At 45.0% G+C, this 20,863-nt stretch overlaps 1 protein-coding gene across 2 annotated transcripts in view; it reads right to left on the bottom strand.

The window, feature by feature from the left end:
* LSAMP (limbic system associated membrane protein) overlaps positions 1-18,447 on the bottom strand; it is a 578,168-nt gene extending 559,721 nt beyond the window's left edge. For both annotated transcript variants that reach the window (XM_056858454.1, XM_056858455.1), the window contains exon 1: positions 18,284-18,447. In XM_056858454.1, the coding sequence (XP_056714432.1) occupies positions 18,284-18,438 (155 nt within the window). In that variant the 5' untranslated portion in view covers positions 18,439-18,447. The remainder of the gene's footprint in view (positions 1-18,283) is intronic.
* Between the last annotated feature and the right edge of the window lie 2,416 nt (positions 18,448-20,863).

The following is a 20,863-nucleotide window of genomic DNA, read 5'->3' as shown; positions in this document are numbered from 1 at the left end:
AAAATTCCCATGTGTTATCCCCATTACACTGTATCGCTCACCCAAAGGAGCCTCCCCAAATTTCAGCTAGATGCCCACCATTCTAGGCATAAAAGGCACAAACTCTTCCCCTCATCCCTGCCATCTAATTGTGATGAAATTAGCAAGGACTGCAGCCCTCACCCAAAGGATCTTCTTGCCAAACTGTAGACAGAGAGGGGTAAGGGTTCTCATTTTACAGGGCATAAAAAATTTCCCTCGCAGAATAGGCACACAAAGGAATGGGTGTTCTCCCCTCCCCCTTATAGTCCTGCACAGTTACTGAGATTCTGGTGCAAGCAGAGGAGGGGGTATTTTTAAAAACAGAAACAGCATGAGCCACTAAATCCTGCACATGCGCTCACCAACTCTGCACTAGCTGCATTTATTTCAGCACTAGCTGCATTTATTTTTCTTGCAGTCCCCGCCCCCTAATTTAACATGTTGCATGCTATCCTTCGAGGAGCCAGTGTTCTGTTTTTGCAGCAATGACCAAATCATTCCCACCCCCACTGCACAGAATAGGTAGATGGGTCCCTCATATGCTGTGTGTATTCTTTTTGCTGTTAGTGGGTGGGAGCCCAATGCCTTCAGCTCTGTAAAGTGGGTGGGCTGCCCATTGTACAAGCTCCCCACCCAAGCAGCACAACAACCCCTTTCTGCCTTACAGTTAATAGAATAAAAACCTGGCCACTTACTCTTCAGACCCAAAATAAGGTGGATTGACTATGGGGGTTACCGCACTTTGTATTCCCAGCGATGTATTAAGAGTTTGAAAATGTTATAAAAACATCGCTTTAAAAGGGTTTTTGGATACCACGGCTAATAAATGGTTGGAAGACGTCTTCACAGCTAAAGGGGCCAAACAAAGTGCGAACAGTATTTTTTATAACGTTTCCAAAATCTTAATACATCGCTGGGAATACAAGTGCGGTAACCCCCAGAGTCGCCATGACTCGGAACCGACTTGACAGCACTTAACACACACACACAACACAGCATGCCTGTCCATTGTAACTCTGATGAAACGCTCCCACCCTCTACTGCCCCTCCAACTTGCCATTCCAGGAAAACATATTCAATATCGCATGGGGCACGGGGAACGGAATGAAAAATGCAGTTGCAGAAGGAATTGGCCAATCCGCTAGGTCCAAAACTCAAAGGAAAGTTTATTTTCATCAGTCACCCTTCCAAGGTTAATGAACCAAGTGTGATCAGCTTGAATGTGATTAGTTATTATTTCAGTTTGCATCCCTAATAGCATCTTTAAATATATGAAGATGGAGACTTCCATGCTGATAATACTTTGGGGGTAGGGGGAGTTTACCAAATGCATATTCCCCCATCATCATAGCTTGTGGAGGGGAAGAATCTGCCCAGTGCTTAGTCAGCTGTTAGAAGCACAACCATGCTCTTTGGATCAGAATTGGAACTGAAGCCCTCCTTTCCACTAAAGAGGAAATACAATTCAGATGCCAGCTTAAACTAAGCTAATGTGAGACCAATCAATAGAGTACAAAGATTCTCTAATGCTTTTTAGGTACCTCTGCATAACTATATTAATTTTAACATCATCCAAGCAGGGAAACATATGGTACTTTGCTGCAGATTGAAATGTATGCTCAGACTCAGGGGAACAGGCTGAACAAACCCAATCTGACACTTCTCATCCTCTGTTTTCTTTAACATAAGTTATAGATTTGGTATTATAATAGTGCACATATTTCAATCAATGCAACCTTCTTTTGTTCTTTTCCCACTGAAGCTTCACCTGTGATTTGTTAACCCATCTACTCTGGCCCACGAATGTATACAGTCTGTGCTGATGTTAACATTATTATCTGCATATATTCCAAATTCTAGGCAGGTACAGTTTGCAACCTTCCCTCCAAATGAAAAATATATTTTACAAGTTTCACCCTTGCCAGGGCTATATATTTCCCAATGTCCTCTCTCTCTCTCTAGGTGCATACATTTAAAATTTCAGTATTGTATTAACAGTATACTAGGTATCAGCAAAAATATAATGTGATCTACAGTAAAATCTCTCATACTTTTATTCTTTGCAGTTTGCACACACCATCTACAAATTTGCAGGTCCAAGGAACGCAAGATGTTGCAGCTGTTTTACATGACAATACAGAGTGCTTATTTGTTTATTTGTTTTGGATGATTTGTATATTGCTTCTCAGCTATTAGCTCTCTCACACTGCATTCACAAAAGATACATCCTGAGGGTGGCTTCACACATGCAGATTTAGTTATGGTGTCAGGAGGGAAAATTGTAAGTAGGTTACTGTTTCTTAACTGTTTGGGTCTTCTTCTAAAGAAGACTTGAGGCACCTTCCTCTGTCTCTGATTCCCCTGCTCTTTTCATCCTGAAACCAACAGAACAGTAAGTCCCTGAAGGGGCTCAGGATGGGGCTGTGGCATTGCTGCTCCCAACTTGGGAGGCTTTAAGAGGGGAGTGGACATGTTCATGAAAGAGAGGAGTATTAATGGCTACTAGTAAAAATGGATACTAGTCATGATGCATACCTATTCTCTCCAGGATCAGAGGAACATGCCCAAATATATTAGGTGCTGTGAAATACAGGCAGGATGGTGGTGCTGCAGTTGTCTTGTTTGTGGGCTTCCTAGAGGCACCTGGTTAGGGCCTAGAGGCACGCTGTGTGAACAGACTGCTGGACTTGATGGGCCTTGGTCTGATCCCAGCATGGCCTTTCTTATGTTCTTCCCCGCTGCGGAAGAAGACCTGGCACTCCCTGTTGAGACCCACCCAGATTCACTCAGACTCTACAGATTCCACTTCCAGCTTATACCAAATGCCCGTATGTCAAAAGCCCAGTTTAAAATGTTATTGAGCAACATTTAATAGTAACTAAAACATAAGACGTAATGGAAAGGGGAGAAGTGCCAGGAGCAGCATTATCTGACTTTGGCTCTCTTTGGATGACAGAACACGGGAAACGTGCATGTAATGTTTGCTTTGTTTAGCTTAGAACACAGGTGGAGACAAACAGACGCTGCTAGAAGCAGGGCTTTTTCATGAAGGCACTCACTGGTACTGAGTACTAGCACCTTTTTTTAGGACTCTTCCAAGACTTGACCTCATGCACCAGACTGCCCCACTCAGCAAGAGAAAGGGGGAGCGGACCCTCAGAGACAGCCTAGTGAGGATATGTGCAGTGGCGGACCTACATTTTTGGGAACCTGAAGTTTGAACTGTTAAGGGGGGCCCTTCGCAACCAGCAACAATAGGGCAACTTCCAACAAGGTCCAAAGGGCCTTGCTGCCCTTGCAAGGACCTCAAAGCCCAAATGGTGGAGAACAGGGGTGGGGAGTCCTTGAAAATGGGCCATACAGTAACAAGGTCTGGGCAACCTTCTTCAATGGGTTTCTTCTATGGCAAATATATTGGTTCATTCTCTAATAGAGGTCATCAGAGGGGGCTCGTTAGGATAATGCGGTGAAAATCTGATTTTTGGTGTTAAAATGCACACGCGAGACGAGCACAGCCTGAATTCAGATGTCTTTTTATGGTTCCGATTGGCTCTAGGCTAAGGACTGAGCTACAGAACTATTAAGCCATGCACCAACTGTAGTGGAAACTGCGGAACACCATTGTAATTATGAGGAGGTAGATGGTGATCAATACAGCCCTTCCCCATGTGAGAGCAATCTCAGGGCATTAGGGAGTTAACTTCCACACAGCACTGTAAATAATGAGCACCTGGTGGTGGGGAAATAAATCTGGCTTTGCTCTCTGCTGGGAGAGAGAGGGCTCCAGACAAGAAGCAGCAGCTCGGGTTTCCAAAGAGAAGAATCACCTGCAGAAGGAGGATGAACTGCCGGACAGGACGAAGCGGCTTGCTTGCCTCCCAGAGACAACTTCTCATCCTATTGAGATTATTGGACTGGGTAAAGGGCTATTCTCTGTTAATAAAGCTGCATACCTTTTTCTCCCTAATAATTGCCTGTTGGAATTCATTTTTGAACCATGGGTAATACACCAATGAATGATTTGAGGTTCCAGATACCCAAATGTAGGCTATGAATAGATTCTGGCGAGCTCAGCGAGTCCATACAGCTGGGGTTCGGGCGCTGCAAGCCCCCAGAAAATTTTGAAATTTGACCAATGATAGGGACATTTTGAGGCCATACGAAATAGCTATTAGAGCATATTCTAAGGTCAATATTAAGTACTTCAACCCACTGACTTATGATTCTTTCACTAAAATAGCCCTATTTTAATAACACTTTTAAACAACTACATCAATTTTGGTGAAAAATTCACTCATTAAAAAAAAATGCTTCAGGGCCCCTCCTGCATTAGGGACCCTGAAGCTTAAGCTTCATTCGTTTCATAGTAGATCCGCCACTGGATATGCGGGAGTGGGGAGAGAGAATTAGTAGAAATCATCACAGCCCTGTATATGAGTAATGGCATTTTCTTTTGTTTTTTTGTTTTTACAAAAAGCACACGGGCTATAGGGCAGAAGTTATTCTAACCCATATCAAATGCCCAGAAAGAAAGACCTGGTACTGCCAAGGTTCTTCACCTTCAATAGCATCATGGCTTGTGCCCAACCTGCTTCTCTCTCCTTCTCCATCCCCCAAAATTGTTTCTATACATATGTGGACATATATAAGCACATACACAACTGCCTCATACCTGGGAAAACCAGGTTTGGGGCCCCTTCCCCCCTGGCAGAGGTCTTACCAGCTGCAAAATGAGGCCTACACCTGGTCACCATTGGTGTATTGATGTTGTGGGAGATGCCCTGGTAATTAGGTAAAATTCTCTGGTAAAACAGCTTCTATCATAGTTTTTGCCCACATACCAGAGCATCTCCCATGTCATCAGTGGTCATCTTCTGGAAGTGACGTCAATGCGACAATGGCAACAAGGCCTAGGCCTCAATTTGGGGCTGGTAAGACCCCATACCCACCCCTCCCCCACTGGTTGCCAGGTGGTACCTGGCAACCCTACTCATAACAGCAATTGGGATTTTTCTCCAGACTCTGATAGGTACCTGAACAAAGCTAACATCTCCTAACATTTAATGACTCTAGAGGAATACTAGCTTTCTTTTGTCATAAACCCAGATTCTAGCCTCTTTTTTTTGGTTGAACCATTCACAATAACCAGAAAACACTCAAAAACATGGCTGCTTTATGCCTATGTGTCTCTTTCCCTATGTTTTGCCAAAATCATGACCTGCTTCACATATAACACTTTCAGATGTACATCTAAGATATTTTAAGTGCACATCTAAAAATATAAAATGCTAATACAGCAAACACGTATAAAATGCAAGTATACTTCTCAGGGAGCCATGATTTGTTGCTATTCCACATTGTGAGTATATTAACTAACAACCTAGGTTTGTTTGTGTGTGCTGTGTGAAAAAAACCCAGAATTTAGACTGCATTTTGTATAGGTCAACAGTAGACATCATTAATAGATGCACTGCCTCCAGCTCACCTGGTACATATCCATCTTCTTCAGCTGGACTACATGATGTTCAATCACACATGCATCCCTACTGCTAACAGGCTGCAATGTGCTATGACTAGAATCAGCTGCATGAATGTATCCACACCACGGTAGGGCCTGTTCCATAGTTGCATTTTGAGAGCAGACTAAACAGCAGAGTAATGATCTGACTTTCAAGCTCCACCATTCTATTCAGATAACAATTTTTTTTTCTTCCACTGTCAAGCCAGTATATTTAAGCAGCTTTATAGCTTCAACATCTAATTCACTCAGCCTTTAATAAAATGCACTTTACCACATTCCCTGTCATAAACTGTATGGTAACAAAAACTATAATCTTTGCAGCTCTTGCTTTTCCTTTATTTGGATTGTGCAGGACACAAACTTTGTTTTAATGGGTTACTCTTTCTGATTGAAAAAGCTTTATCAAAATGAATAGCCCAAAAATTATCAATAAAATATTTTAAGGCCAAAACCACTGCACTGATGCTGTTACTGGAAATATAATTCCAGTCTTCCTTACCCTTTGGGCTGAAATGTCCACTAAAGGACTTCTGTCTCAGGAAGAAGGAGAGGAGCTGTGACTCAGTGGTAGTACATCTGCTTGGCTTGCAGAAGCTCCCAGGTTCAATCCCTGGCATTTCCAGTTAACAGGACTAGGCAAGTAGGTGATGTGAAAGACCTCTACATTGAGACCCTGGAGAGCCGCTGTCGGTCTGAGTAGATAATACTGACTTTGATGGACCAAGGGTCTGATTCAGTATAAGACAGCTTCATGTGTTCATGGGTTCAGACCCCTCAGATGACATAAACCCACCAGTATCAATTTACCATAAACCAGACCACTACAATGAGCCATAAACATAAAACAAAAAACTACAAATATAGTCAGAGCCAACAGCTCTACAGTCATTTTAAAAGTGTATGAATGTATATAATCTATTGATTAAAATAAAACTTTTTAAAAACCTTATTTTCCCCTAAACATTTCTATTGTTTTCTGATAACTGAACACAAATTAAAGGTTAAATGAAACCTCAAGAAGTTAACACCCTGAATCTTATCGCCCTGATTCTCATCCCTAGAAATATCTAAATCATATTCTTCCTGACATTTTTAATATTTGTTAAAATAGAAGCTGGTGATTTATTCATATATATCACTGATTTTGCTCTTTACTTTGATAGTCCCTCTGGATTTTAAACTCATACAGGTTAAGCACAAAGCAGTGACTTAAGGCCTTACATTTGGCGCTGGTTCTCTTAGAAACAAATACTCTTCTGACAGTCACTAGCAATGGAATTCTAAGGAGAGTTATAGTGAAGTCAATGAGATTAGAAGTATCTAACTAATTTCTCCACAATCCTGCTTTGCCCATCATGGGCAACAGGGCATGGAGGTTCTGCATATTCAAGATAGTAGTAGTAGTAAGAATCGAAACTAAGACCAACTTGCTATTCATCTATCTTCTCACTTCCACCATTTACTTGTCAATCAAAAATGGCAAAGTCTCCTAAACCACCACAAACTACTCTTGCAAGAGTGGGAAGGGGCAAGAGTGGGAAGAGGTAAGGAGCTCAACTCAATGCATCTTTTTTTCTTCCAAAACCATTCTGCTTGCCAGACACCTGCTGTGTCCTTCTCTGGTTTTCCTCAGGAGACAACAAGCCGTGCAGGCATTCCCCACACATAGCTCATTCTTGCTCCCATCCCAAAGAAACAGTGCCTGGTTCACCAAAAACACTAATGGGAGGAGCTATCTACATCCTGGTGAGTTGCTGCATGAAAGCTACCTCTACACCACGTTTTATGTATTTATCTCCAACTACTCTGATTTTTATCCTACAACTGCTGCAGGAGTTCAAGGTGACACTCATGAGGCTAAGAGAGAAAGAGACTGTGATTAGCTCAAACTCACTCAGTGAGCTTCATGACTATAACCTCTACCCCATCTGCTTCTTATATATATATTTTTAAAAAATCTTAGCTATCAATAAATCTGTCCTTTTCTAGCCAAGTGTCAATGTAGTTCCGTAAGTAAAGAAACCCATCTAATATGGTCTCACTGGGTCATTTTCTTTTGGCATGCCGCTCTCTCTCCAGCTATAAACTGAAAAGGAACAAGGAGCAAAGAAGGCAAAAGATCTCAAAGCATAACAATGCTGCATAATGATAAATAATCATGAGTGGACTGCACACTGAAAAAGAGCTTGGTGACTTCACTGAAATGAATCATACCAGTGCATGGGACAAAAATAAGTAACCGGCATTTTAAGATTGGTCATAAGCAATTTGAGGCAGTGCCCCAACACAAGAAGCTGCCTTCTAATGAGTCAAACCATTAGCTCAGCATTGTCTACCCTGATTGGCAGCTCTCCAGGGTCACAGATCATGGTCTTTCACATCACCTACTTCCTAATGCCTTTAACTGGAGATGCTGGGGATTGAAGCTGGAATCTTCTGCATGCAAACCAGATTACCACTGAACCACATCTCCTGCCCAGAGGAAAGCTCAAAGAGATTTAACACTTGTCTCAGACTTGGAAGGGCTGGTTTCTAAAAGCAATGTATGAGTGTTTTACATACAATGCAGTTAACCGGAACTCCTCCGGTACTGGAGACGGAACTTCTAAATGGCTTCACTAATGCTAGTTGCAAGAGGATTGAGAATTCTGTACAATTTTTTTTCAATGGCTAATAAGGTGGACATGAACAACAACATACCAAAGAAAGAGGGGGTCTATCCCTTTTGTGGCTAGTTTCTAAGCAAGGCCACTAAGAAACTGTGCCTCGTCATTTGATGGCAAGACCCCAGAAAAACATGGGCCTTTGTGAAAAACTACAGCGATTCCTCTTTCTTTCTGCCTACTAAAAGAAAAACAATGTACCTGGTTGTGTACAGGTTTTTAGCTCCTGTGGCAGTTGTAGTAAGTACATGTCAGATCAGACTAGTCAAGGAACAGCAGGGAAGAAGAACAGGAACAATGTGGAATTAGTTTTGTTAGGGAAAGATGAAACTGTAGAGGTACTGCATGCAAGTCAAGATCCACCACACAGGCAGCCCATTCCTGAGCAGAAGGGCTGCACCTGTGACTGGAGGTTTCGCCCCTCACTGAGGCCAAAACCTTCCCCTTCTCCCAAAAGCCCATGCAACCGATCCATAGGGTTGCATGGGGATACGCCATTTGAAAAGGTGGTGTATCACAGGAAAAAGGAAAGGGGGTGTTACTGGGCTGAAAGGACTTTGGCCTTTTACTAGAACGCCCCCTGGCCCTGTGCCAGAATGCCCCAGGAATGCCCCCGGGAGGACAGCACACAGAAGTGCGCTGTCCAGACACCGGTGCAAGGCTGTGCTGGCGTCCCTGAGTGGTGCTGCCGCGGCAATATCAAGAGGTTGGAATCCGGGACCCCGCACCAGCATCCGTGCCACCCTGGACAGCATAAGTGGCACGGGCACCAGCACAGGGGGCCCGAACGCTGGCACACCCCCTTCCTGACCTCCTAAGGATTTTTGTTCTTTTGGGTCTGGAATGGGCTGAAAGGGCACAAAGCATTCTGCCTCAAGATCAGTCCCTATAAAGAGACTTCTGCCCAGTCAGTTTTGGAACGGAGATGTGCTACTCACAGCGCTTTTAAATGACTGGTTATATGCAAGAACACTGCATGGTCCCACACATTACTGAGCAAAGGCATTTTCAGAACAGTAATATTTTCTGGTTCTTGTAGGTTATCCGGGCTGTGTAACCGTGGTCTTGGAATTTTCTTTCCTGACGTTTCGCCAGCAACTGTGGCAGGCATCTTCAGAGTAGTAACACTGAAGGACAGTGTCTCTCAGTGTCAAGGGTGTAGAAAGAGTAATATATAGTCAGAAAGGGGTTGGGTTTGAGCTGAGTATTGTCCTGCAAAAGTATTGTCCTGTAAGTATCAAGATAATGTGCTAATGAGGGTATGGTATGTTAATATGGAACCATTGTATCCTGAAGTGATCTGTTAATGTGTGTAATCCAAACCTAATTACACACATTAACAGATCACTTCAGGATACAATGGTTCCATATTAACATACCATACCCTCATTAGCACATTATCTTGATACTTACAGGACAATACTTTTGCAGGACAATACTCAGCTCAAACCCAACCCCTTTCTGACTATATATTACTCTTTCTACACCCTTGACACTGAGAGACACTGTCCTTCAGTGTTACTACTCTGAAGATGCCTGCCACAGTTGCTGGCGAAACGTCAGGAAAGAAAATTCCAAGACCACGGTTACACAGCCCGGATAACCTACAAGAACCAATGAACTCTGACCGTGAAAGCCTTCGACAGTAATATTTTCCTTTGAAATGTGGTGTTGGAGGAGAGTGTTACGGATACCGTGGACTGCCAAAAAAACAAATCAGTGGGTTCTAGATCAAATCAAGCCTGAACTGACCCTAGAAGCTAAAATGACTAAACTGAGGCTGTCGTATTTTGGCCACATTATGAGAAGACAAGAGTCACTGGAAAAGACAGTCATGCTAGGAAAAGTTAAGGGCAGCAGGAAAAGAGGAAGACCCAACAAGAGATGGACTGACTCAATAAAGGAAGCCACAGCCTTCAATTTGCAAGATCTGAGCAAGGCTGTCAAAGATAGGACATTTTGGAAGACTTTCATTCATAGGGTCGCCATGAGTCGGAAGCGACTTGACGGCACTTAACACACACACAATATTTTCTACATAACTTATTGGTTTTATTCTAATTATTATTATTATTTTATTTTTAACCAAGGTTAAAAACTGGACTCATAACTCTTAATACAGTTTCTTGCATTTTGCCCTCACTCATCCTAGAGATTTGACATTCAATACCAGTTTGTGGTTTTATCAAATCACTACATTCCTTTGTGTACCACTGCAAAGAAAAGACTGTATATGAGGAAGACAGGGTAAAAATCACACCTGTCCCCATTTGTCTGTAACCACCTGCAGAAGAAAGTATCTGGTGGTATACAGGGCCTACATTCCTCTCAGCATGCCTGCAATTAGGATTTAAAGAAACACAAAAATATTTGTGAATCAAATGTTTCCTTTGATATGATTCACATTTGAATTCACACACCTGAGAATATTAACATCAAGTTCAGCTTTGACAAATATCATGATTGGTTCAGTTGCCTCAACCTTTGTCAGTTTAGTCAGAGTTTCTTGTGTCCTAGAGTTAACTATTTCATTTAAAAACCACACTAACTTAACATGTGAGTAGGGTATATTTGCAGTTGCAAATGCCAGTCAGTATACCGGTACTACTCTAGCAAATACCAGTACTACTCTAGATTTCATTCGTGATCAGCACCACTTGCGAATTAAATTACTACTGGATGGCCCAGCCGTAGTTTACAGCTGATTCCCCTGAGATGCTGGAAGGAGGCAGTGCAGACATTTCTGGAATTGAGTATAACTCAAAAAATAATAATAGTTAGATGGAAAGCCTTCTTCAAAGGCAGACTTCTCCAGGTTCCCTTTGGGCCACTTCATAGCTTACTTCTATTATGTGAAGAGAAAGGTGGATTATAAATGTTAGTATACAAACAACAACTAGGAAAAGAACAGGTCCCTCACTTGTTTTTGTCTTTGAAAACAAAACAGCACTATTTCTGTACACAATACACTTTCATAACTGATGCAATGGCCATGGATTTTCATATGTAACTACAAAACATAATATGGATGTAATGGATTCAAAAGTAAAAGCCATAGCATACATACTCAGAGAATATTCACAACTGGTGCAATAGGAATGCATTTGATACTTCTGAATACCTTGGCATAAAACATCTTACGTTGTGTTTCTATCTGAAGAAGTGAACTGTGACCCTGCCAGAAATTTTGTTAGTCTTTAAGGCACTACGGAACTCTTGCTTTTTTCTGTTGTTTCTCTCAGTGTAAGGAAACACTGGAATTGAAATTTCAAAGGGGAATCTAAAACTAACAGCTTCTGATGTGAACACAAGTCAGGTGTCCTATTTCCTAGTTTGTCAAAGCAAACAAATCTGAATTTTATTGGCGGATTTGATGAGTGTCATTGTTTCAGTTATAACTTTACAAGGTCACAAATATTCATGAACTTCAATACTGCAGATTGCATATTCATGAACTTTCCTGTGCTGACAAACCTGGAGACTGTCTCTGTGAACTTAGTATGCAAAATGCACAAACGGAACACAAACTCAAATTCATTTATTGAAAATTAATGATTATTAGATTAATGCATACCTCATACGGAATAACATTACTCTAGCTGGATGGGCAAAATCACTAGTGGGTGTCCTTATAACCATGTGTTAGGCCATGGACTAGCAGAATACCCATCTTTGAAACTACAAACATGAGCCTGCTAAGAGCATACAAATGGTCTGGAGTTCCTCCATGAGTTTAAAATTATTAAATTATTGATATATGGAGTTAGTTTCTGCCTTCAACAATGGCACAGCCTATAACCCCAATGGTTAGTACAGCTCCGAGTAAAACAGTAGAACAACATTTTGCTCTTTATGTTCTGAATTCTACTGACCATGGGGAGAGTTTTCAGATTATCAGTGCTGCAGTTTTCAGATTATCAGTGCTGCAGTGACAGACCAAGAAAGGGATCTTGGGGTGGTAGTGGATAGCTCGATGAAGATATCAACCCATGTGTGGCTGCTGTGAAAAAGGCAAATTCCATGCTGCTATCATACTGTCCTTGTACAAATCAATGGTGAGACCACACTTGGAATACTGTGTACAGTTCTGGTCACCACACTTTAAAAAGGATACTGCAGAGCTTGAGAAGGTGCAGAAAAGAGCAACCGAAATGATCAGGGGACTAGAGCAACTGCCCTATGGGGAGCGGTTAAAACGCTTAGGGCTGTTTAGCTTGGAAAGAAGGCAGTTAAGGGGAGACATGATAGAGGTCTATAAAATTACGCATGGTATGGAGAGAGTGGACAGGGAGGAACTTTTCTCCCTCTCTCATAATACTAGAATGTGGGGTCATCTGCTGAAGCTGGAGGGTGAGAGATTCAAAACAGATAAAAGGAAGTATTTCTTCACACAATACATAGAACTGTGGAACTCCCTGCCCCAGGATGTGGTGATGGCTGCCAACTTTTAAGGCTTTAAGAGGGGAGTGGACATGTTCAGGGAGGAGAGGGCTATTCATGGCTACTAGTAAACATGGATACTAGTCATGATGCATACCTATTCTCTCCAGGATCAGAGGAGCATGCCTATTATAGTAGGTGCTTTAGAACACAGGTAGGGTAATGCTGCTGCAGCTGCCTTGTTTGTGGGCTTCCTAGAGGCACATGGTGTGAACAGACATCTGGACTTGATGGACCTTGGTCTAATTCAGCATGGCCTTTCATGTGTTCTTATGAAGGACGTGGCAAGCAAGACCCGGAATTTGCATTCTGACCCAATACTCCAATTAAATAAGGGAAGATGACCAAAAGTGTCTTCTGCTGTAATGTGAGATTTAATTTAAATAATTGTATGCTATCATCCAAGCTTTTACAAAACGATGTTTTGGAGAAGATACTGATCTCTATCCTCAGATGCTCAGAATCCATGCAAGGTACTCTAGGAACAGCAACTGACCATTCTGCCCTGAAGCACACACCTAGTGCATATCTGAACAGTTCTGACTGCAGGACACAAGTTACCAGCAAAACATCCTCCCTCTGTCCCTAGAACCTGCAAGCAGATGGGCATGCAAATAGAATTCCCCTACCCTGCTTCAGATTTTCTCAGATGTCTTGCACAAGGTAAAACCAGTGGTTCTGTTGAATTTCCAGAGGCCCTGAAATATGCTAATTTCATCACCATATGGAGTTCGCCATGCATGAGATCAACTCTGGCCCCCATGAATTCAGTCAGAATATCTACTGCTTCAGCTATGCACTTGCAGATTTATGGTTCTTTGGAAAGCCAAACGGTAGCAGTTTCTTCCACCTTGTCCCAAAACCCAGGCATGCAGCTTAGTCATTTTCTGTACCCCAATCACACTTAAAAACTGCTTAGATGAGTCTCAGACCCAAGACATGGCATCTCTAGAAGACCTATCAAATCCAACGATGACTGTTTTCTTTCACATAACGAATAAAAAGACTAAATGACTGGCTATTCCTCAAATCAATAAGCCAGCCATATCTTTTTCATTAGCTTGGATCAAGTATTACCTAAGGGAACATTCATATATAAGATACCTACACTTCCATCTGGGCCCTATAAATCCAGAAAACTGTGGAAAGGTCATGCTAACAGAGCCCCGTTCAAGTGGTTCATCTGGGTAGAATGAGCCCACCTCTGCTTCCTCTTCCATTGCCATGTCTTCAAAGGTCCATTTGCACAGAGCTTATATGTAGATACCTGAATGTGTGTAGAATTCATCACATGCTCTCCATTATCCAGGATATGGACAGTGCATACAGGAGCCAACATTAATTTGGATGCACTCTATGACTATGTCCCTAGAGGGCATGAAGGGCAGGGTCAGTAAACACAACCCTAAATTCCTTTTATGCATTCATTTCTATTCAGATAAATGCCCAAACAGTGCTACAGGGAAGCCACAACATTGACCTATAGTCATCTCTTTAGCTGTGCAGATGGCCAAGAGAATTGTGCTGCAGGAGCCTCCCAGCACTTGTGGTCTTCAGGGCTCGCATCCTTGAAATAATTGTCTTGAGTGAGCACATTTATGTGCAACATGCACAGAAACTCCTGACAAAGATAGATCAATCCTGAATCAAAGGCTCGCCTGGGGCAAATTTACAAAGCATGCAGGTCCTTTTGTGTTTGTGCTGCTGAAACTCTCCTTGATGCAGCTGGCTCTTCAGTTGTTCATGTTTTTGTCTTTAAAAAAAAATCCTGACTTGAAAGTTTGCATACTCTTTGCCCAACTGAAGTTAGTAAAATAAGCACACCCCCTCCCCTCCATGGCACCTCTTTCCTCTGTGCTCCAAATGCAACCATGTATGCCAATACATTTATTTAAAAAATTGCCAAGCAGTGCACATTCCTATCCCTCACTCAAAAGCATGGAAATGTGTTTGTGAACATTCTATGTTGCCTCCATGCTGGCTACACACGTCCTTTACTGCCAATGCATTTTGAACACCGAGTATCTCTAGATAAACTCCAAAGCTTCAAGGTTAAGTGGGAAATAGAAATCCAATGACCCCTCACTGGGTAAGTGAGCTTAATGACTTTGCTGCTGCCATAGGTACACAGTGGAGCTGAGCATACTTCCTTCTGTGCTATGCAGAAAAGCGGGAGACCAGTGGAATTATATACCATGCACTTTAAAATGGAAGCAGATAAGTACTGCCAGAAAGGGTTAACGAAACTACCAATCCCCTGAGGGCAGAAGGACAAGGCAGAGGACTCTGAGTCAGAGGCAACGGCACCCACCGTTAGGTGCTTGTAGTTCTGCTGACGCTTTCTATCACAAAGCAGATAAATTACTCCGTAAATCCTATTACTCCATGTGGATAAACCTTACATGCAAGTTAACAAGTCTGGAGAGCTGGGGAAATGGATTCTGCTGAAAGGATATGCCAGGATCAGAACACATCCAGCTCACAGGAACTCAAGAGGAGCAAAAAGGTACACATTTCTCTTTAGCCTTGCCTACTGGAATCTCCCTGCACCAAAATAAGCATATATAGGAAGTAAAGATAATACAGCATATTCTGTCTTTCTGCTCCCAGCATCTTTAAAATAATGAAACCCTGAAAGAAAAGAGTGTCCCCCCCATAATGCTACGGGGAGTTCTTCTTTCATCTTTCCCTCCCCCCAATAATAAGAATACACCTACAATTATTAAACAGAGAGACAGAGGAAACAGCATTGAGGGCTCAAAAGCTCATAGTAGCATCTATTAGCTACCAAGACTAATTCCTGAGGAAGAGAATGAAAAACTTTGCTGCTGTCATTAGCTTCGCCAAGGAACTGCTCCCTGGGCATTTGAGGGTTGTGCACCATCAGCTCTTTGCATAGATTACACACTTATTTTAAATCACGCCCAATAGTTTTATTGCCATAATATGTAGAATGCATGCATGAGCGTGCACAGAGAGAGGGAGAGCAGTTTCGTTAGCAGGACAGCTACGCTAGGTTAAATTGCGCAGATTATGATGATATAACTTATTTGAATGAAATGGGGAGAGTTCATGCCAGACCCAAAGTGTGCTGGAAAGGTTTGCGTTTTGTTTTGTGGAAGTGGCACACCTTCTTCAGGTGTGCCACTTCCACAACTGGCTGCCTAAATCACTCACACACACACACACACACACACAGGCATGCTCTCTCTATATAGGCATGCTTCTTCTTCAAGTCTCAGCCAAGGCAACCAGATGAGCAGAGGAGTAGCCCAAACACGAGATACCACCATTGTATCCCAACGAAAACAAACCATATGCAGTTCAAAGTATCCAAAGATTCTCATATCAGAATTCTGTCATCAAAGGGTTTGCTGTTTTGTGCAGGACCCAGATGAAGGGTGTGGAGATTCACTTGACCATAACCCAAATCTCAGAAGAACACAATGTCCGGAAGGGAGAAAAACATTTCCAGGAGTCACTAGTGATTGGTCCTTTAACTACAAAATGTGGTAGGAGGGGTTATTCTCCAAGCCCCCCTCTCCCCTTGCTGTTTTATGTGGTGGCTTGATTATTTATTTGCTCATTTGAATACATTATTTATCTGCTGTTTTATATATGTCTGCAACTGTTCAGAGTGGCTCACAACAGACCAACATTAAAATTACAGTAATAAAAAATAACCCTCGATTTTAAAAAAAAGAGAAAACAGCCCCGATCTTCACCGAAAAGACCAGACAAGCCTTTTCTATGCATGCCCACTTCACTAAAGGGCAAGAAAGTCACACACTCGCCAGTTGGCACATTCTTATCCAAAGTGATACAGATGGGGGCGCGTGGGCAATTATTTGATTTCCCTGTCCAAGAAAGGCTTAATTCCAAACCACTCCTGGGATACTATTTAACAGCAACAGTACTATTAGCCACCATCGGGAGCTAGTCAAAAGCATTAACCCTGTTTGCTCCGTGTGTGTGTGTGTGTGTGTGTACAGGGCCGGTGCTACCATGAGACGAACTAGGCGGTCACCTAGGGCGCAGACCTCAGAGGGGCACAGAACTGGCCTGAGGGGCACAGTTTTTAAACAAATTAGTTTCTTGGGGGGGGGGAACGCAACTGGCAATTAATATCTTTTTAATTTTAACATCAGTACCACAACAGTGCTATGGAACAGAATTAGAATCATAGAGTTGGAAGAGATCCCCCAGGATCATCTAGTCCAACCCCCTGCACAATGCAGGAAATTCACAACTACCTCCCCCGCCCCATACACACACACACCCAGTGACCAGAAGATGGCCAAGGTGCCTTCCCTCTCATCTGCTTAAGGTCATGTGTGTGTGTGTAAAGTGCCTTCAAGTTGCAGCCGACTTATGGCGACCCCTTTTTGGGGGGGTTTCATGGCAAGAGACTAACAGAGAGGTGGTTTGCCAGCGCCTTCCTCTGCACAGCAACCCTGGACTTCCTTGGCGGTCTCCTATCCAAATACTAACCGGGGCTTAAGGCCATAGGATTAATTATAACCTCTTAGAAAACGTTGGGTGCTTTTCTTTTTTTCCTACCAGACATCTGTTCCCCCACCTCCCCAAAACTGGTTAACAATGGGGGGGGCACAAGTAGTTCGCCTTGCCCAGGGCGCAAAAATGACTGGCCCCGGCCCCTGCGTGGGTATGGATCTCATGAAGAAGCCACCCAGTTAACAAGAGAAAAGGGCAAGAGTCCAGTAGCACCTTAAAGACTAACAAGAATATTTTCTGGCAGGGTATGAGCTTTCGTGAGCCACAGCTCACTTCTTCAGATACAGCTAGAATGTGAATCCATGTGTCTTTAAGTAGAGAAGAGTGAATTCAGACAAGCATTAGTCTGTAAATGTGAACAGTATGGAAATGTGAATAGCAGGTGTGATGGGATTAGGTGTGGTGTGGAATGCCAGGCGTGATGGGATTAGGGGTGGGACGCAGAAGAGTCTGTGATGTCCAGGGGAGAGACGGGTGTGGAGAAACCAGCATTGGCCGTGAGCCATGAATGCAAGGTCTTGATTCAACCCAGGTCAATGCATTGACTTTACTCTACGAGGACCAACGAACTCTGACCGTGAAAGCCTTCGACAATATTTTGCATTGACTTTAGTTTGAATATCAACCGCAATCCAGCAGTTTCTCTTTCCAATCTCCCTTCGAAATCCCTTTGTAAGAGAACTGCTACTCTTAAATCTGCAACAGAACGTCCTGGAGGGTTGAAATGTTCTCCCGCTGGTTTTTTGAATATTGTGGTTTCTGAGGCCAGACTTACGTCCATTTAATCTTTTGTCTAAGAGACCGACCTGTGGCTCACGAAAGTTCCCACCCTGCCAGAAAATATTCTTGTCCGTCTTTAAGGTGCTGCTGGACTGTGGCCCCTTCCCTACTGCTGCAGACAGGCTAACACGGCGACCCGCTGCGAGTTAACAAGAGAGCATTTGAAAGCCGAGCATCGGCGCGTTCAGGCACTCACTGACAGCGGTTTGGGTCGGCTTGCCGAACCAGGACGCGTTTCCCACAAACCCCCCCCCCCCACCAAACGGCCCCGCAGCGCCCCGAGTTCGACCCCCGGGCCCGGCGACGCGGAGAGAGAAGGAAAGTTTGGGCGGTCGCCCCCTACCTGAGGATGGCCGTGTCCCCCTGCCTCACCGTGATGTTGTCGGTGCCTCGGTTATAATCCACGCTGCGGACCGGCAGCCCTGTGGGGAGAAGGCAGAGCAATCTCAGTAGGACCAGCGGGAACTGTCGGCGGTCGGGCTGCGCCCTGCCCACCATGGCTGGAGTTGCGAAGGGCGGACTTTTTTTTTTTCCTTCCCCCCCCCTGCCCCTCGCGCGCTCTCTCGGTCGGGGCGGAGGGACACCCGGGGAGGCGGGGGAGGGGGGCAGGAGAGAGGGGTGGTGCGGCCAACGGGCGTGGGGGGCGACGCACGACTCCGGCGTCCGGAAGAGCGGGCTGGAGAGATCGCTCCGCTCCTCGCGCGGCCCGGCTCTGCGCTCCTCTTCGCTCTGCGTCCCCCTTTCGGCGCCTTGCGCGGGAGCCGAAAGGAAAGTCTCTGTTTGGTGCCCCCTTTTCTTCTTTACCCCCCCCAAAAAGTGCCCCTCAAAATCGACACGAAGGAAGCCGGGGAGGATCCGTCCAAAAAGCCAAGCTGGGGACGGGCGCCAGATCTTTAGGATCGAAATAATAACATCGACGGAAAGAAGCCAAGCGAGCGGGCCGGGAGGGCTGCAAAAGGGCGAGCGGGCCCCCCCTCCCCTGAGGCGAGGGGATGGCACTTTCCCGGCCGGCCTCCCTCTCCTCCCGGGCGCGCGTGGGATGCTCCTGCTCGGGCGAGCGGCTGAGCCGTCTCTGAGCGCGCGCGCCTCCCTCCCGAACCCACTTTCCCAGGCGGGGCGAGAGGAAGAGAGAGGGGAGGGGGAGCGAGCGGCTCCCTGGCCAAGCCGGCGCTCGGCTCCGGCCGAGGGGAGGGGGCCGCTCCCCCCCCCCTCGGCCTGACGCGGGGGTGGGCCGCTCCTCTCGCGCCGACTCCCACCCCCGCCCCGCGCCGCTGCCCCCTGCCGGCCCGCCCTGATCAAAGCCCGAGGCAGCTTTGGGTTGCCACGACAACAGCTCCGTTGGAGGCCTGGCCGAGCCCCTCCAGGCAGAGGGCCTGCAGGAGGGAGGGAGGCCCAGGGGACTGGGGGAGCAGGGCAGGGAGAGGCTGGCCGAGGGCCTCGATAAAGGGGCCCGACGGGGAGACCCAGACAGGAAAACAAACAAACACCCAAGGCCATTTATGCAAGGGAGGTTTTGCTTGGGATTTGCCGCTCTCTACATGCACCTTTTCCCTATCCAAATTCATGCCAGCGTATTCCCTATTACTGTGTATGGGTGTGAAAGCTGGACAGTGAAGAAAGCTGATAGGAAGAAAATAGATTCCTTTGAAAGGTGGTGTTGGAGGAGAGTGTTGCGGATACCGTGGACTGCCAAAAAACCAAATCAGTGGGTTCTAGATCAAATCAAGCCTGAACTGACCCTAGAAGCTAAAATGACTAAACTGAGGCTGTCGTACTTTGGTCACGTCATGAGACGACAAGAGTCACTGGAAAAGACAGCCGTGCTAGGAAAAGGGGAGGGCAGCAGGAAAAGAGGAAGACCCAACAAGAGATGGATGGACTCGATAAAGGTTGAGGGCAGCAGGAAAAGAGGAAGACCCAACAAGAGATGGATGGACTCCATAAAGGAAGCCAAGGCCTTCAGTTTGCAAGATCTGAACAAGGCTGTCAAAGATAGGACATTTTGGAGGACTTTCATTCATAGGGTCGCCATGAGTCAGAAGCGACTTGACGGCACTTAACACACACACACAACACAAATTCTCAAAACTCTGCATGGGGGCTTATTGTTGAGTTTTGGGAGTATGGAGGGGGGAAGTGGGCATCTAGAGAGCGGCACAGCCAAGGTTAAACCTCCCCTGCATAAATGGCCCAAGAGAAGGAAAGGAAAGGGGGCTCGGGGTAAGGATGGACCATGGGTCTGATTCAGTATAAGGCAGCTTCATGTGTTCATGCTGGATCAGACCAAGGCCCATCAAGTCCAGCAGTCTTGTCCACACAGTGGCCAGCCAGGTGCCTCTAGGAAGCCCCCAAACAAGATGACTGCAGCAGCACAATCTTGCCTGGGTAGAAGAGTTGGCTTTTATATGCCGACTTTCTCCAACACTTAAGGAAGAATCAAACTGGGCTTACAGTCACCTTCCCCTCCCCACAACAGACACCTTGGAAGTGAGATGGGGCTGATGAGAGCTCTAAGAGAGCTGTGACTAGCCCAAGGTCACCCAGCTGGCTTCAGGTGTAGGAGTGGGAAACCAACCCAGTTCACCAGATTAGCGTCTGCCACTCATATGGAAGAGTGGGGGATCAAACCTGGTTCTCCAGATCAGAGTGCACATTTAGGTAATCAACCTTCACATAATGGTGGGGGTGGAATGTGTTTTCTCCAGGGGAACTGATCTCTACCATCTGGAGAGCAGCTGGAGATCGGCAACCCTAGCTGCTGGTATCTACATACGAGGCTACTCTTCCATTCAGAGCAAGTGGGTTGTGTGAAGCCTTTACAGGAGCAGGCAGTTTTGTACGCTACCCCAGCCTAGTGTGGTTCGCAGCCTAACTGTCATGTCTGTTTGTGGTGGATGAATCAGACAAGTGGCTTGCCATGAGA

This window comes from Euleptes europaea, chromosome 12 (assembly GCF_029931775.1).
Source record: "Euleptes europaea isolate rEulEur1 chromosome 12, rEulEur1.hap1, whole genome shotgun sequence".
NCBI lineage: Eukaryota > Metazoa > Chordata > Lepidosauria > Squamata > Sphaerodactylidae > Euleptes > Euleptes europaea.
The sequence above is the reverse complement of the archived record's forward strand: the minus strand, read 5'-3'. Positions and strand labels throughout refer to the sequence as shown.